Genomic DNA, 15,866 nt, shown 5'->3' with positions numbered 1-15,866 from the left:
AAAGTCAATAGTAGTCAAAGAGTAGTGCCACAATGCAATAGAAAAACTTGTCTCATCCATAGGGCTAAGGCCCCTTCAATGTTAGGTGGCAGAAGGTGATCTTCCAGTTCTATATTTTCTTTTCCTGGATGGTTAATTTTGGTATTGTACAAATTAAGAGCTTTAAAAGATGCAGATTAATGGTTTCATTAGCACCTAAACTACAGTTGTTGATTTATCAGTCCATTTGTAGCAAAGGTGACAGCTGTAGTGGTCACAACACCATGTTACAGTATAAGAAAAAACTGCTGCTTTTCCCTTATAGGGTATTCCAGAGCCTGTATAGAGCCCTTCTAAGGTTCCCTATCTGCAGGAGAAAGGTAACAGAAGCCAGCCAGAGTATACTGTACTGAGAAGCAAAGCAGCTTGGAAGCCTGATCTTTATTAAAGGAACTGTTGCAACAGGGTCCCCACTCACCAATGCAGGAGGGAGGAGAACCCTGAACAATGGTGCACAAGCCCTTATATAGACACTTGAAATTGTCCACCCTGTAGTCCAAGACCACCCCCCTGAAACATCATATATACATTATGGAAGAAGGTGGTCTACAGCAGAAATCCTGTCTGCCAGGATACTTGATAATAGTCACTGATTGCATTACCTGGGCAGTCTGGCCATTCTTTTGTGATGGTCAATACTTTAGTTCCTGAATCCAGGTCAGAAGCTCACCTTATTCATACACAAATGTGGCCTTTTTGCTTGGAAGCAAAAAGACAATGGGAAGGCTTTCTCTATTTGCCTCCCTTACTGCAGAGGAATATTTGAGCTAATTGGGAGAGACAAAATGGTTTCAGGATTGCTCTCCCATACTATTTCAGACACGTGGTGTGTGTGTGTGTGTGTGTGTGTGTGTGTGTGTGTATGGTGCATTTAATATATACAGGGTGAGTCCTTTAAAAGAGGCCCCATGGATACCGAGTACACATGTTCCACGGGGCCTCTTTTAAAAGACTCACCCTGTATGTATTAAATGCACCATATATGTATGCATGTATGTATTAAATGCACCATATATGTATGCATTTATGGATATTAATATTTATTCTATATTTGAGACCTTAAAATTCTTACAACAATCAAAAAATCTGTGTTTCCACTACAGCTGACACCTTTGTTGCAAGAGGGCTGATCATTGTAGTTTGGACTTTAATGAAACTAAGGGCTTAGGCTTATAGCCATTGATCTGTATACTCTTCCCCTCCTTCAATACTCTAACCTGTGATTTTCCTAAAGTGAGTGCTGGGACTTCTTTAAAAAGGGGCAGGCAGGTGCTTGGAGATGTATTTTTCTTTTTAATATTTGCTGCCAATTGTGTGTGTTTATAGGGCTAGGGATTCTGAATATCTGCTTGCTACTTTTATGTCCCCTTTTAAATCCAGTCTGAGTGGCTGTGGGCATTCTCTCTGCTGCCATTCCCTATTTATTTGTAGCAGGACTTTTAAGAACAATTTCCCCTCTGATCTCTCTGGAGAAACTTTTAAAGCAAACCTTGGAGCCGTTAGCTTTTCCATTTCTGTGATGTTCCTCTAAAGCAAATATCCCTCTGTGACAAGATCTCTTAATCAGTACTCATGGTTGATAGGTGTAGTCTGAGACTTTCCCCACCCCATCAAGAATAAGATTGTGTTGGTTTCCTAAATTGTTGCTCAAGCTCTTTTTAGTAGTCTCATCTTAAATTCTATAAATTTGTTGAGGAGGAAGATAGCATGCTTACAAAATGTTTCCTGGCACTACAAGCGTGTAAGTCACTTGCAGTGAACAGCAGGAATTGTCTCTTACACACACCCTAGGACTTTAAACTCAACTTTGATTCATTCTGCATAGATTTGTGTTGCATGTTCCTAATAAACACTGGCAGATTCATAAGAGTGGAGTGTCATGCTCTTGAGATAGAGATAAGGTCCTAGCCACAGGCACAGTGTTCTCAAACCAGGAAGGAGGGAAGAGCACCTTTGTTTGTGAAATGTGGAGGGGAAGAAGGAATAGTCTGCAGCTCAAAAATCAAACTGTAATAGAGGGTAGAGGGGAAGGATTCCTGAGCTGCCATCTTTCCAGACATGCTGTGTGGGAGGTAGAGAAATCTTGAGTACAGTCAATTCTCAAATTATGTGGGGGGTTATGTTCCAGGGATAGCACATAAAGCCAGAATCACATGTAGTCAAAACACATTGGGTGCAGTGGTGGTTAGGATTGCCAAAGTCTTGCCCCCCAGATGCTTGTCCCCTTTCTGCCTCCTCCTTAATTCTGTAAAGTGTTTTTTTTTTGCTAAGTGTATAAAGCTGAAAATGCAAGTAATGGAGCAAGAGAAAGTGATGCATATATTTCCACTTCCTGTATTAAAGCTGATAACATCTCACGCAGCCAGATAGCAGCTCTTAATAAGATTATGCCAGAGTAAAGGGCATTAAATGTGATAGGCATCTCTTCTCCCAAATGGGAAAGTCGTCTGGGAGCGGGAGGAAAACAGAAGGGAAGCATGCCCATAGGAAATGAAAGAGGGGGGAAACCAGAAGTGTGTCCTCTGCTAAGAGGCTCTGGGTGCTGTTTCTTAAAGAGTTGGGCCCCCACCTCCTGCTGTCTAGCTTTAGTTGAAGAACATACAGCACTCTGAAAACTACAAAGCTTTATTTGTAATGGTTTCCACAAATTATTTTGACATCTGACTGCACCGTATTCACTTACTTTACAGGCTCACAAATCAGTGAACTTCGTTTCAACTCTCCTTCAAATCACTATGTCGGAGCAACTGGATTTACCAGTGAGACAGGCAGGCAAGTATTTTATTTTATTTATTATAGTATGTATGCTAATATTATTTGACCGTGGGCAAAAATACGTAATGATAAGTAGATTTTAAAGCTGTTGTAACCTAGATAATATGAACAGAAGCCATACGGTCTTAGAAAATAGGTATGAGTGTTTTGGTGAGGGAAAACGCTTGTACTACCAGTCATCCTTCAACAGTGGTAGAACTAACACACATATTTCTCCATACAAAGCTCCGTGTCTTCAGTGTGCTTATGATTACATGACAATGGTGTGTTAATATTTTGAGATGAAAGTTCAACTCATCCTTCTTTGCCATTTCATTTCTTTAAAAAGTACGTAATGGCTGCTGAAGTAACCTATTTGCTAGAAATAGTACTGCTGGGATAATACCAGACTCTTCAAGCTAATTGTGTTTGAGATGCATGCATTACTAATTTGACTGTTGGAATAACAGCAGGCTTTGCACATTATTTGGAGTCCAGTCATGAATGTAGGCATAAAGATTTGCTTCATGCCAGCTGAGGTGTACAAGGGAAATACTATTCTATGGTTCTCTTGTGATATAAGCTGAGCTAAAGTAAGTTCCATAGCATTCTGAAGGCTTTGTTTGCATGGCCTGCAGCTGTATTATATTTTTGCATCATGGTACAGTTACATTTGAAACACTTTGTTTTTACAGTTGGTTTATACTTCATAAAATCTTGTTTGATACCAATATGATGAATTGGAAATATAAACATGGATAAAATAATGATTTGTTGAATTCAGTAGTATTGACAACTCAGTCACCAAACATCAGCGCAAATGAGAAAGTTCAGAGTAATTCTGAAAGATTATGTGAAGTTGGGTAGGTTTGACAGTGAAGAAATTTCATACCCCTCCAAAGGATTCACTTTTGTCCAAAGGTGACACTGTGATGATCATAGCATAAAAGAGTGCTCAAAGTCAGTCTTGAGGATATCCATCAGACATCAGACCTGTATCCCATAATTCCATCAAAGAGCTTATAGGGGGCTTGTCTCATCTTAGCTGTACAGTTGCCCTATGAAATAGGTTAGACTGATTGTGAGTGGCATAAGATCACCAAGAGAGCTTCATATCTGAGTAGGAAGTTGGTACACAGGTGTCAGTTGTGACACTGTGACCACTTAATCACACTGACACTCTCCCTTAGATATGTTCTGAGATATGTTAGTCACAAGCTGCTGCTTAATCTCAAAATAATGTTTCATTTGGGTTTGTTTTTAATATGTGTTAATCAGTATTACTACAGAGACATCATAATCTTAAAAATGGGCTTGGACAATATTAATATTGAATGCTTCTCTTGGCAGGTGTTATCTACTTGAAAAATATGATAACTCAGTATTGGCCTGACCGGGAAACTACACCAGGAGACATCCCACCTTACTCAATACCAGAAGAAGATAGACATTGCATTCGTGAGAATATTGTAGAAGCCATTATTCATTCTCCTGAGCTCATTAGGTATACTCTGAGTCATGATCACAGAACACACTCTTTCCCAACTCTTTCCTTGTTATTTTAAGCCTTCATTGTCACTAGAAATTTTAACGTTGATGTTGCTATGATCTCAAATAAATTTAGGTAGGTGCTGAAAAAGGTATGAACATGACACCCATGTAATTTGGTAATGAGGCAAGGGAGGCGATCTAGCAGTATCATTTTTGAGAAGCATGGCTATTTAAATAAATTCATTAAATAAATTCCGTGAAGGAGCCTTCCCAGACCCGCTGAAAGAGGCGGTTATTAAACCGCTTCTTAAAAAACCATCTTTAGATGCGGCCACGATGGCCAATTATCGCCCAGTCTCAAACCTTCCATTCTTGGGCAAGGTGATTGAGCGAGTGGTTGCTGAACAACTCCAGGCACGCCTGGAAGAAGCGGACCATTTGGATCCCTTCCAGTCGGGATTCAGGCCTCATCATGGGACTGAAACTGCCTTGGTCGCACTGGTTGATGATCTCTGGCGGGCTAGGGACAAAGGTGAGAGCTGTTTCCTAGTTCTGCTGGATCTCTCAGCGGCGTTTGATACCATCGACCATGACATCCTTCTGGACCGTCTTGAGGGGCTGGGAGCTGGGGGCACTGTCATACAGTGGTTCTGCTCCTTCCTCCTGGGCCGTGTTCAGAGAGTGGTGGTGGGGGATGAGTGTTCAGACCCCTGGCCGCTCACTTGTGGGGTGCCTCAGGGTTCTGTCCTCTCCCCCATGCTTTTCAACATCTACATGCAGCCGCTGGGAGGGATCATCAGGAGGTTTGGGCTGGGTGTTCATCAGTATGCAGATGATACCCAGCTCTACCTCTCTTTTAAATCAGAACCAGTGAAGGCGGTAAAGGTCCTGTGTGAGTGTCTGGAAGCGGTTGGAGGATGGATGGCGGCTAACAGATTGAGGTTGAATCCTGACAAGACAGAAGTACTGTTTGTGGGGGACAAGAGGCGGGCAGGTGTGGAGGATTCCCTGGTCCTGAATGGGGTAACTGTGCCCCTGAAGGACCAGGTGCGCAGCCTGGGAGTCATTTTGGACTCACAGCTGTCCATGGAGGCACAGGTCAAATCTGTATCCAGGGCAGCTGTTTACCAGCTCCATCTGGTACGTAGGCTGAGACCCTATCTGCCTGCGGTCTGTCTCGCCAGAGTGGTACATGCTCTGGTTATCTCCCGCTTGGACTACTGCAATGCGCTCTACGTGGGGCTACCTTTGAAGGTGACCCGGAAACTACAACTAATCCAGAATGCGGCAGCTAGATTGGTGACTGGGAGCGGCCGCCGAGACCATATAACACCGGTCTTGAAAGACCTACATTGGCTCCCAGTACGTTTCCGAGCACAATTCAAAGTGTTGGTGCTGACCTTTAAAGCCCTAAATGGCCTCGGTCCAGTATATCTGAAGGAGCGTCTCCTCCCCCATCGTTCTGCCTGGACACTGAGGTCCAGCTCCGAGGGCCTTCTGGCGGTTCCCTCACTGCGAGAGGCCAAGTTGCAGGGAACCAGGCAGAGGGCCTTCTCGGTGGTGGCGCCCGCCCTGTGGAATGCCCTCCCATCGGATGTCAAGGCGATGGACAACTACCTGACATTCAGAAGACATCTGAAGGCAGCCCTGTTCAGGGAAGTTTTTAATATGTGACATTTTAGTGTATTTTTTATCTCTGTTGGAAGCCGCCCAGAGTGGCTGGGGAAACCCAGCCAGATAGGCGGGGTACAAATAATAAATTATTATTATTATTATTATTTGTGCGCCTAAAACTATTGTAAACTGCCCTGTGATCCTTGGACGAAGGGTGGTTTAGAAATTTAATTTTTTTACTTAATTATTAATTCATTAATAATAAACTTTAAATTTCATTTAGTACAACTGCTTGCTCACTTTAATTAAGAATTCGGTTATCCTAAAAAAAATCCCAGGTAATGCATTGTAACAATATTTTTGTAACTTCTTGTGTTCCAGGGTACAGCTTACTACTTGCATTCACCACATTATCAAGCATGATTATCCAAATCGTTGGACTGCAGTTGTAGAGAAAATTGGCTTTTATCTTCAGGCAGATAATAGCGCCTGTTGGCTTGGAATTCTTCTCTGTCTTTATCAACTTGTGAAGAACTATGAGTAAGTTCCTGTCTGTCTTATAAACCCATAGAAGAGCCACATCAGTGATGTGTAGTCCCAGTTCTTGTAGTTTACACAGCTAGTTCCTAGACAGTAGAGTTGTTTGAATTGTCAAAATGAGCAAGCTGTGGAATCGGCCCATTTTGATAATTGAAGGGAAGGTTGCGAGTGCAAAGACTACTTCTATCAGGATCCCTGTACTAGCCTTTTATTTAAAGTGTCTTAAAGTTCAGAACATGGTGGATGCTGCTCCCCAGTCTCCTACTCTCTCCTCCCAAAGTCCTTGTTCTGTGTCCCACCATTTTACTCAAATTTTATAATCCTAGATGATTTACAAGTGTCTAACCTGCTTTCACTTAAGGGGTCATGAGAGGTGATTTTAAAAGTTTAAATGTCTGGCCCAGAGCATGGATTGGAGCACATTGCAGAGTTTTATTGCTGAAGCTACACAGGTTTGGTCCTTGGGACATTTCCTGGGAACTTTAATTAAGACGCTTGGGGTCCTTGGAGGAGGACTGGGATGTAATTTGTCCAATTGCAGGTGTTCACTTCTTCAAAGTCATGCTTCTCCCAAACATTAAGGAAGTCTGACTGCCACACTCCGTTGCACTAATCCACCAATCTAATGGTGTCCCTTGACATCTTTATTTTAATCAGTGTGGCATCTAAATTCTTTCTAATGTCAGTTCTCCTCCTCCTCAAAGATATAAGAAACCGGAGGAGCGGACTCCTTTGATAGCAGCAATGCAACACTTTTTGCCTGTTCTGAAGGATCGTTTTATCCAGCTTCTCCCTGATCAGTCTGATCAGTCTGTCCTTATCCAGAAACAGATCTTCAAAATTTTCTATGCTCTTGTTCAGGTAAGAACATTTTTTTCATTCCTAGTGCAATATTGCCTTAAATAATGTAGCTACTGTCTGAAGCTATTTTTCACCAGTGCTTAGCTAAGGAAGTCAATGACTCATTTGGGATTATTTTGATCCAGAGTGGGTTTTGTAGACTAGTTCATTTTGAGCTTATTTTGGTCTCTATCAACTGAATGCCCCCAAAGAATATATTCACATGGAATATATTTTGAACATATTTTGTAACCATTGCTTTTTTGTTTGTTTGTTTAATAGTACACATTACCCATGGAACTGATCAATCAGCAAAATCTAGCAGAATGGATTGAGATTCTGAAAACAGTTGTGGATCGAGATGTACCAGCTGTAAGTGCTTGTTATATTCAGGCCAGTCAGTTTATGAGCATGCAAAGAAACCATATGTGTAAGCTGAAGCTTTCTTTATAGTTTTTGCTTCTGTATTTCCCACATCCGATGTGGTAAGCTACTTTTCAAGTGGAACTATTGCTTGTCTTGTCAGAAGTGGGTATTGCACTGCTGGAACTGCAAACAGTGTTCCCAACATGTTTGTGGTTCCCTTGCTTTCATGGGACCTGTTCCTTTTGGATCATCTGAAAACATATATGAATTTGAAGGTATTTGGGGGCCCTTTTCTATATGCTATTTTTTCCACTAGAAAATACACAGTATTTTGCCTTGGTATAATTGCATGGTATACTTTAAGCAAAGATCCTAATTTCTCAGAACCCCCCCCCCCCCCCAAATAATGTGAAGTACTCATTCTGTTAATCTGCTATTGGTTCCTAAAGGAAACCCTTCAAGTGGATGAAGATGATCGACCTGAATTACCGTGGTGGAAATGTAAGAAGTGGGCATTGCATATATTGGCCAGACTTTTTGAAAGGTAATGCTTTTCCACAATATTCCTTTTCATTTTTTAAAAACGTAACTTTTGTGATGATGTGCACAATATATTGCAGTATTATATTGGACTTCTCACTAATCCAACAGGTATGGAAGTCCTGGAAATGTTTCCAAGGAGTACAATGAGTTTGCAGAAGTTTTCCTAAAGGCATTTGCTGTTGGTGTCCAGCAGGTAGGAAATTCTCTTTCAAGTCACATGCTTGATTAATAATTACTTGTGGTTTAACATCCTTTCCCCCCTCTTATTTTTATCCAAATATGAAAGATCATACTAAGCTTGCTAAGAAAACACTTGAAATAAAAGTTCTGTCCCCCCCCCAAAAAAAGTAGGAACTGCTACTGCTTAAAAGGGTTTGATCCCTTGTTCTTGGTGTTTTGCACCATTTATTTTTGGATTACCAAGGTCTTTAATGATGGTATAGATTAGAGGTGAGCCTGTTGCCCTCCAGATATTTTTGGACTACAATACCCCCCACCATTGGTCTTGCTGGCTGTGGTTAATGATAGATGTTGAAAGTCCAACGACATGTGTACTACAGGTTTTCCATTCCTGGTATTGAATGAAGCTTGAGTGACCTGGGGCCATATATCAAGTCAGACTATTTGCCCACCTGGCAAACCTCTGAGTTTCAAATTGTGAGAGGGGTGTCTTTTCTCTAATACAGCTGTACCTTGGTTGTCGAACGCCTTGGTACTTGTATGTGTCAGCTCCCGAACAATCGAAACCTGAAAATGAGTGTTCTGGTTTTCGAACTTTTTTTGGAAGCCAAACATCCAATGCGGCTTCCGTTCTTGTTTCCGGCATGCCTGCACAATAGGAAGCCATGCCTTGGTTTCCGAATGTTTGAACAGACTTCCGGAATGCATTCTGTTCGAAAACCAAAGAATGACTGTATTATGATATTGGATATTGGATATTGAATGTAGGATCTTCTGCCTGCAAAAGATGGGCTCTACCACTGAGCTATGTCCCATCTCCAAAGGGGAACATAATTTGTGAGACCATAATCAAGGTTCCTTCCACATGAATTGTTTCAGTGCTCCTGTTACTTGCAAATCATGTAGGGATGTGCTGGTTTATATAAACTACCAGAACTGGTGTTACTGGCACACTCCAAAAGGTATAAGCTCTTGTTTCCTAATTCCTTCCCATGCTAATAGGTACTTTCTAAATCATGTGTGCAGAAAGCTGTGACCTAAACACAACCTAAGGTTAGTTTTTAGCAGTTATCAGCAAGATGCATTAATCTTTAGAACCAACCAACAGCAGTTTTTTTTCCTTTCCCCCCCTTTTTTAAAGGTTTTGCTGAAAGTGTTATATCAGTATAAGGAAAAGCAGTACATGGCTCCTAGAGTTCTGCAGCAGACACTGAACTATATCAATCAGGGGGTGTCGCATGCAGTCACTTGGAAGAATCTGAAGCCCCATATCCAAGTAAGTTCTTTTCCCATCCTCTCTGAATGGTGACTGCATAACAGCATGAATAACCTAAGCCTTTTTCTAGCCCTGTGTATTTTGAACTTGAACTTGAGCTTGAACTGCTTGCTATGTTAAGCAATCTTAAATTTGGTTGTATTGAAGATAATGCTCAGTAAATACCCATAGTTGCTTTGAAAGCCATCAATTAGAAGAAACTTGGTGAGCCAGAGAAATTAACTACAGGAAATTACTTTAGACCTCTTTTGATTCTAGGTATCTTTGTAATTTTTTATTTATTTTATTTTTTGCATATTTGAGACAATTGTATATTTTTCCCACAGCAGTAAAACTTCAGAGTTCATTAGATTATTTTTATTTTCCCTTAAATTTTTTTTAAAGGTATTGGCATAGATATTTAATAAATAATAATATATTTCTCAGCGATTTCATACCATGGTATCATATGAAGCCAAAATAAATCAAATTTACATATAGTAAAAGTAACTATGTTGGCCATAGAAAACACTGAAAATCCATATTGGGGCAGTACTTTGAGTAGGCCAACCAAATTGTCACAAAATAAAGTGCAAGCTTTCAAGATATTGAGAACTCTTCATTGCACTAGATTACCATCTAAGGTGGTGGAGAATATATAACCAATGGTATTGCTGTGAGTCTGCATCTGGAGAGTGTCTTAAAACAGTGTGGCAGAGGATCTAATACGCATCCAAATGATGTTCTTTTAGGTGTTATGCAATTATCAGGTTGCACAAAAACTGTTGGTAATAACGGCTTATTCAAGTTTTCATTTGATGTATTTAAAGTTCTGATTTAACTTGTTCAGTTTATGTTGTAGACTGCCCTGAGAACCTTTTTTTTTTTTTTTTTTTTTTTTTTTTGATAGGGCAGCCTATAAATGCCAAACATGCTTCTAAAAAATTATATTCCTTATTATTTGCAGGGAATTATCCAAGATGTTATTTTCCCACTGATGTGCTACACAGATGCTGACGAAGAGCTATGGCAGGAAGATCCATATGAATATATACGTATGAAGTTTGGTAAGTAGTTCAAAACTAAGTTTATTTTTCCAGCTAGGTAGTACTAATGAGGAGATGCTGCATATGTTAGGGACATTCAATCCCATCCCTCTAGCTGTTGTAAGAGCTTTGCACCACAGCTTTTACTGTGGCATCCTGTACGAGGAACACAGAACATAACTGGACAGGTCTGTTCTGCTTGTCTTGTACAGGAAGCCTTCACAATAAAGGAAATTCCTCTCTCCACCCCTTGCACAAACTAGTTTGTAACATTCAGAGGTTAATCCTAACGCAGAAAGTACTTTGTGGATATATTTTACAATACTTAGGTTTTGAAAACAAAATTAATATGTTTACTACTTCCAACATGTTAGGCATTTTACAGTATTGGGATCTTTATGTTATTGTTTGTGTTTTTAAAAACTCCTTGCATAAGTTGAAAGAGGAAATTGCTGCACTTAAATAACAAAACCTGGTGAGTGAGGACTAAAGTGGCTCTGTTGTCTGAATTCACTTCTTCTTTTGCACTAGTTCCTTTTATGCCTCAAAGACCAAACATTTAGACTTCTGTGTTTTGCTTAATAGATGTGTTTGAAGACTTCATTTCCCCCACAACTGCTGCACAAACATTGTTGTTCACAGCATGTGGCAAAAGGAAAGAGGTATGCTTTTTAAGGATTACCTGTAATCCAAGAACAGTAACTTTTTCTGGTATTTGTGTGGGCCCTCATATAGGTTTCAGGCCCAAATGTTTCCTATGATTAATACTTAGCCACTACAATTTACATGTTATTGTCATGTTTAAATTGAATTCTAACAAACAGTTTTAATGCTGCTGCTGTTGTTAGAATTTTGTTTGTTTGTTTAATGAATCATCACTGCTTGAGCAGAGCCCAGGGTGATGCACAACAAAGCTGACAACAAAATTAAATCACTGATGAAAACAAACACACAACTAGTACACTGGTACCTTGGGTTACATACGCTTCAGGTTACAGACTCTGCTAACCCAGAAATAGTACCTCGGGTTAAGAACTTTGCTTCAGGATGAGAACAGAAATCGGGCTCCGGCGGTGCAGCAGCAGCAGGAGGCCCCATTAGCTAAAGTGGTGCTTCAGGTTAAGAACAGTTTCAGGTTAAGAACGGACCTCCGGAACAAATTAAGTACTTAACCCGAGGTACCACTGTATATTCATAAAGGAACAAGTATTAAAAACACAATGCTCACATAGCTGTTCAGGGCAAACATTACCATATCGGGTGGGGGGGGTGTGGGGGTGTACACACACACACACTATATATATATATATATATATATATATATATATATATATATATGCTTTCGTAGATTTTCACGGGTACAGGAATGCAGGTTTTGGTGTCCTCAGGTGTCTTCCTGTGTAAAAGTTGGGGTGTCTAGGCGACGTTTCGACGAGGTCTCACTCGTCATCTTCAGGCTGGTGCTTTCGGCTTCTTGTTACTGGAACAGAGCAGGATCTCAGTGTTTGAGTTCCTATAAATACTGTAGAGGGGGTGTGGTGTATAGCCTCCAATGTTCTGGGCAGAGAGGAAGTTCCCAGGCTAGTGTGCCTTTTCTTCTTTTGTTCCTTAATTACTTGAGAGATATCTTGAGTGATTTCTTGAGTGATATCCTGAGTACCACTTAGGTGGGTCATTAGGTGTGGATTAGTTGCTAAAGTCTTTGTGTCTTGACCTCTTGAACTTTGTGAAGAGTTTTCATGAGAAGATGGCTGTACTGTACTTAGTTGTGCTCTGGCTTGGCTTCGTGTATAGGGGCGAGCTGTGGTTTTGTGGCTTGTGTCAGCCAGATCTGTGTAGGGATTGCAGGGGGGTGCAGCATCCGGAGGTGCCACCATGGATTGGCTACTGGATGGTGTCTGTAATTCATCTGTGGAGAGGGTCTGGGTTTGGGTCTGGTGTGGTTGATTGGTGTTGGCGTTCTGTGTGCCTCTGGATCTGGTGTCAGTTTTTGTGGGGAGGGCTAATTTCCAGATGTCTGGCAAGCGGGATGTGTCGTCACGCTTGTTCATGTTGTGAGGGTGTTTCTCTATCTCGATGGCTTCCATGATTATTCTCTTGTGGTGATGTTCCGTGTTAAAGAGCAATTTGGAATCTGCAAAATTAATTTCGTGTCCTGTTTCTTTCATGTGTTGGAAAAGAGAGGAAGTTTTTTCTTCTTTTTTGACGGCATTCTTGTGTTCTGCGATACGTGCATTTATTCGTCTGTTTGTTTGTCCAATGTATGTGGCTGGGCAGACTTTGCAGGGTATTTCATAGATCCCTTGGTTTTCCAACTGGATTTTATCCTTGGGGTTTCTGAGGATATTGGCTATTTTTTGGTTGGTGCAAAAGGCTGTTTTGATATTGTGTTTATGGAGGATTTTGCTAATTTTATCTGTAGTGCCCTTGATATAAGGAAGGAGGGCCATGCCATTGTTTTCTTCTGTGTCTTGGTTTTTGGGGGGTGTTTCCTTTTGGATTAGCTTCGTAATCCTGTTTTGCTGGTATCCATTGGCAATTAACACGTTTGAGAGATTCTGTAACTCAGTTGTCAAGTGGTCTTTGTCAGCCAGGCGTTTGGTTCTGGAGATGAGAGTCTTGGCTACGGAGTTTATTTGTGCAGGGTGGTGGTGTGATTGTGCATGTAAGTAGCGGTTGGTGTGTGTTTTTTTCCGGTAGATAGTGTGTCCTAGGGAGCCATCAGGTTTTTTGTAGATTAGGACGTCAAGGAAGGGAAGTTGGTTGTTGGCTTCTATTTCCATAGTGAATTGTATTTTGGGGTGTAAGTTGTTGAGATGTGTGAGGAAGCTATCCAGTTTTTCCTTCCCGTGTGGCCAAATAACAAAGGTGTCGTCAACATATCTGAGCCAAAGTTTGGGTTTGTGTTCTGACTTGTCTAAAGCATTGGTTTCAAAGTGTTCCATGTACAGGTTTGCGATGACCGGTGAGAGGGGTGATCCCATAGGTGCTCCTTCTATCTGTTTGTATCTTTGTCCATTGTGGATGAAGTACGTGTTGGTTAGGCAGTGGTTGGTCAGGTCCAAGATGTATTCGGGGGGATTGTATTTGTTTTGAATAGCTGTCAAGGCTTCATTAATGGGCACTTGTGTGAAGAGAGATACAACATCGAAGCTCACAAGTAGGTCATTAGGATGTAGGTTTTGCTTCTTTATTGTTTCTATGAACTGGAAGGAGTTTGGTACGTGTGAAGAGATGGATTCTGCATAGGGCTGAAGTTGCTTGGCGAGAAATTTAGCGAGATTTTGTAGAGGTGAGCCTATGGAGCTGACTATTGGTCTGAGTGGTGTTCCTTCTTTGTGTATCTTGGGGAGGCCGTAGAGTTTGGGGCATCTGGATGATTTTTCTCTGGGGATGATTCTTAGCTGGAACACCAATCAACCACACCAGACCCAAACCCAGACCCTCTCCACAGATGAATTACAGACACCATCCAGTAGCCAATCCATGGTGGCACCTCCGGATGCTGCACCCCCCTGCAATCCCTACACAGATCTGGCTGACACAAGCCACAAAACCACAGCTCGCCCCTATACACGAAGCCAAGCCAGAGCACAACTAAGTACAGTACAGCCATCTTCTCATGAAAACTCTTCACAAAGTTCAAGAGGTCAAGACACAAAGACTTTAGCAACTAATCCACACCTAATGACCCACCTAAGTGGTACTCAGGATATCACTCAAGAAATCACTCAAGATATCTCTCAAGTAATTAAGGAACAAAAGAAGAAAAGGCACACTAGCCTGGGAACTTCCTCTCTGCCCAGAACATTGGAGGCTATACACCACACCCCCTCTACAGTATTTATAGGAACTCAAACACTGAGATCCTGCTCTGTTCCAGTAACAAGAAGCCGAAAGCACCAGCCTGAAGATGACGAGTGAGACCTCGTCGAAACGTCGCCTAGACACCCCAACTTTTACACGGGAAGACACCCGAGGACACCAAAACCTGCATATATATATATATATATATATATACACATACACATACACACACACACACACACACACTATATCTATTTATCAATCATCTACCTATCCACACACACGGACAGGCCTCTTCAGGAGAAGCCACACAACTGCTTTCTTCTAGATGGAAGGCACTACACCATCCCATACTGCAGCATTAATCATTCTCTGGACCTACCCTGTCAATCCATCACAGCTAGTTTGCACATGCCAAGAAGGATTGAGAAGGCAGGTGGTCCGCAAAACCCCTACAGATATCCTGTCTACATCAAGACACAGCAACTCAAACTGTATAAATATATTTATTTGATTATGCAGTGAACAAATAATAAATGGATCCCACAAGATGGTGCTCCCGAATCTCACCAAGATCTGTTTCAATTGTGATATCAAATTCAGAGTAATTAGAAATGATTTTGCCCTAAAAGTGATTAGCAAATTTGTTGGAGGAGAACAATGTTCTTAAATCTGGGCTGTACTTAACTGGCCATTTACCACCTCAAACAGCCATGTAGCATCTGAATACCTATAAGGTAACTGAGCAGTGTTCATTTATTAGAAAAATGAAAAGAAAGCCACAAATGACATCATAGGCATAAGGATATTTTCTAATATTTTGAATAATAACTGAAATATCTCAAATTGTCTCTTTATACTAGGTTCTGCAAAAGACTATGGGCTTTTGTTATCAGATCCTCACAGAGCCAAATGCTGATCCTCGTAAAAAAGATGGTGCTTTGCATATGATTGGTTCTTTGGCTGAAATACTTCTGAAAGTAAGTGCACTCAAAACTTCTCTGACTAATTTTTGCCATATGAAGAAGGCACTTTAAAAATCCTGTAGCAACACATAAATCTTGTTAACTCAAGTAATTACAGTGGTATCTTCTCCCATGGCAACAACTATATTTACTAAAACCCTTTGTTAGCACATTTTCGAAGCGTGACATGACTGGCACTAGTATCAATTTGTATTTTGCTATTGTTAGAGGAATGCTAATTCCTGGCCAGGTTTTGTGACTTATTTGTCACCTTTCGAAGACGGAGACCCAATATTTCCAGGCAGTGGTTAACAAAAAAAATCTATATTGCCTGGCTAAATTAGATCCAGTCCATGGGTTGGATGATCCATATTTCCTCAATACTGAACCCTCTGACAGGCACACACAACTTGTGCACATGAGGAG

At 41.1% G+C, this 15,866-nt stretch overlaps 1 protein-coding gene across 1 annotated transcript in view; it reads left to right on the top strand.

Annotated features, from left to right (window-relative positions):
• IPO7 (importin 7) overlaps window positions 1-15,866 on the top strand; it is a 43,086-nt gene that overhangs the window by 8,808 nt on the left and 18,412 nt on the right. Inside the window, exons 2-12 of the mRNA XM_081879939.1 lie at window positions 2,730-2,811; window positions 4,144-4,297; window positions 6,280-6,438; window positions 7,143-7,299; window positions 7,561-7,650; window positions 8,094-8,188; window positions 8,296-8,380; window positions 9,509-9,643; window positions 10,590-10,689; window positions 11,254-11,330; window positions 15,339-15,455. Of these exons, the coding sequence (XP_081736065.1) occupies window positions 2,730-2,811; window positions 4,144-4,297; window positions 6,280-6,438; window positions 7,143-7,299; window positions 7,561-7,650; window positions 8,094-8,188; window positions 8,296-8,380; window positions 9,509-9,643; window positions 10,590-10,689; window positions 11,254-11,330; window positions 15,339-15,455 (1,251 nt within the window). The remainder of the gene's footprint in view (window positions 1-2,729; window positions 2,812-4,143; window positions 4,298-6,279; window positions 6,439-7,142; window positions 7,300-7,560; window positions 7,651-8,093; window positions 8,189-8,295; window positions 8,381-9,508; window positions 9,644-10,589; window positions 10,690-11,253; window positions 11,331-15,338; window positions 15,456-15,866) is intronic.

The sequence above is a fragment of the Podarcis erhardii genome, assembly GCF_964252035.2.
Source record: "Podarcis erhardii genome assembly, chromosome: 1".
In the NCBI taxonomy this organism is placed as follows: domain Eukaryota; kingdom Metazoa; phylum Chordata; class Lepidosauria; order Squamata; family Lacertidae; genus Podarcis; species Podarcis erhardii.
Note: the sequence above shows the minus strand (reverse complement) of the source record. Positions and strands in the feature narration are given on the sequence as shown.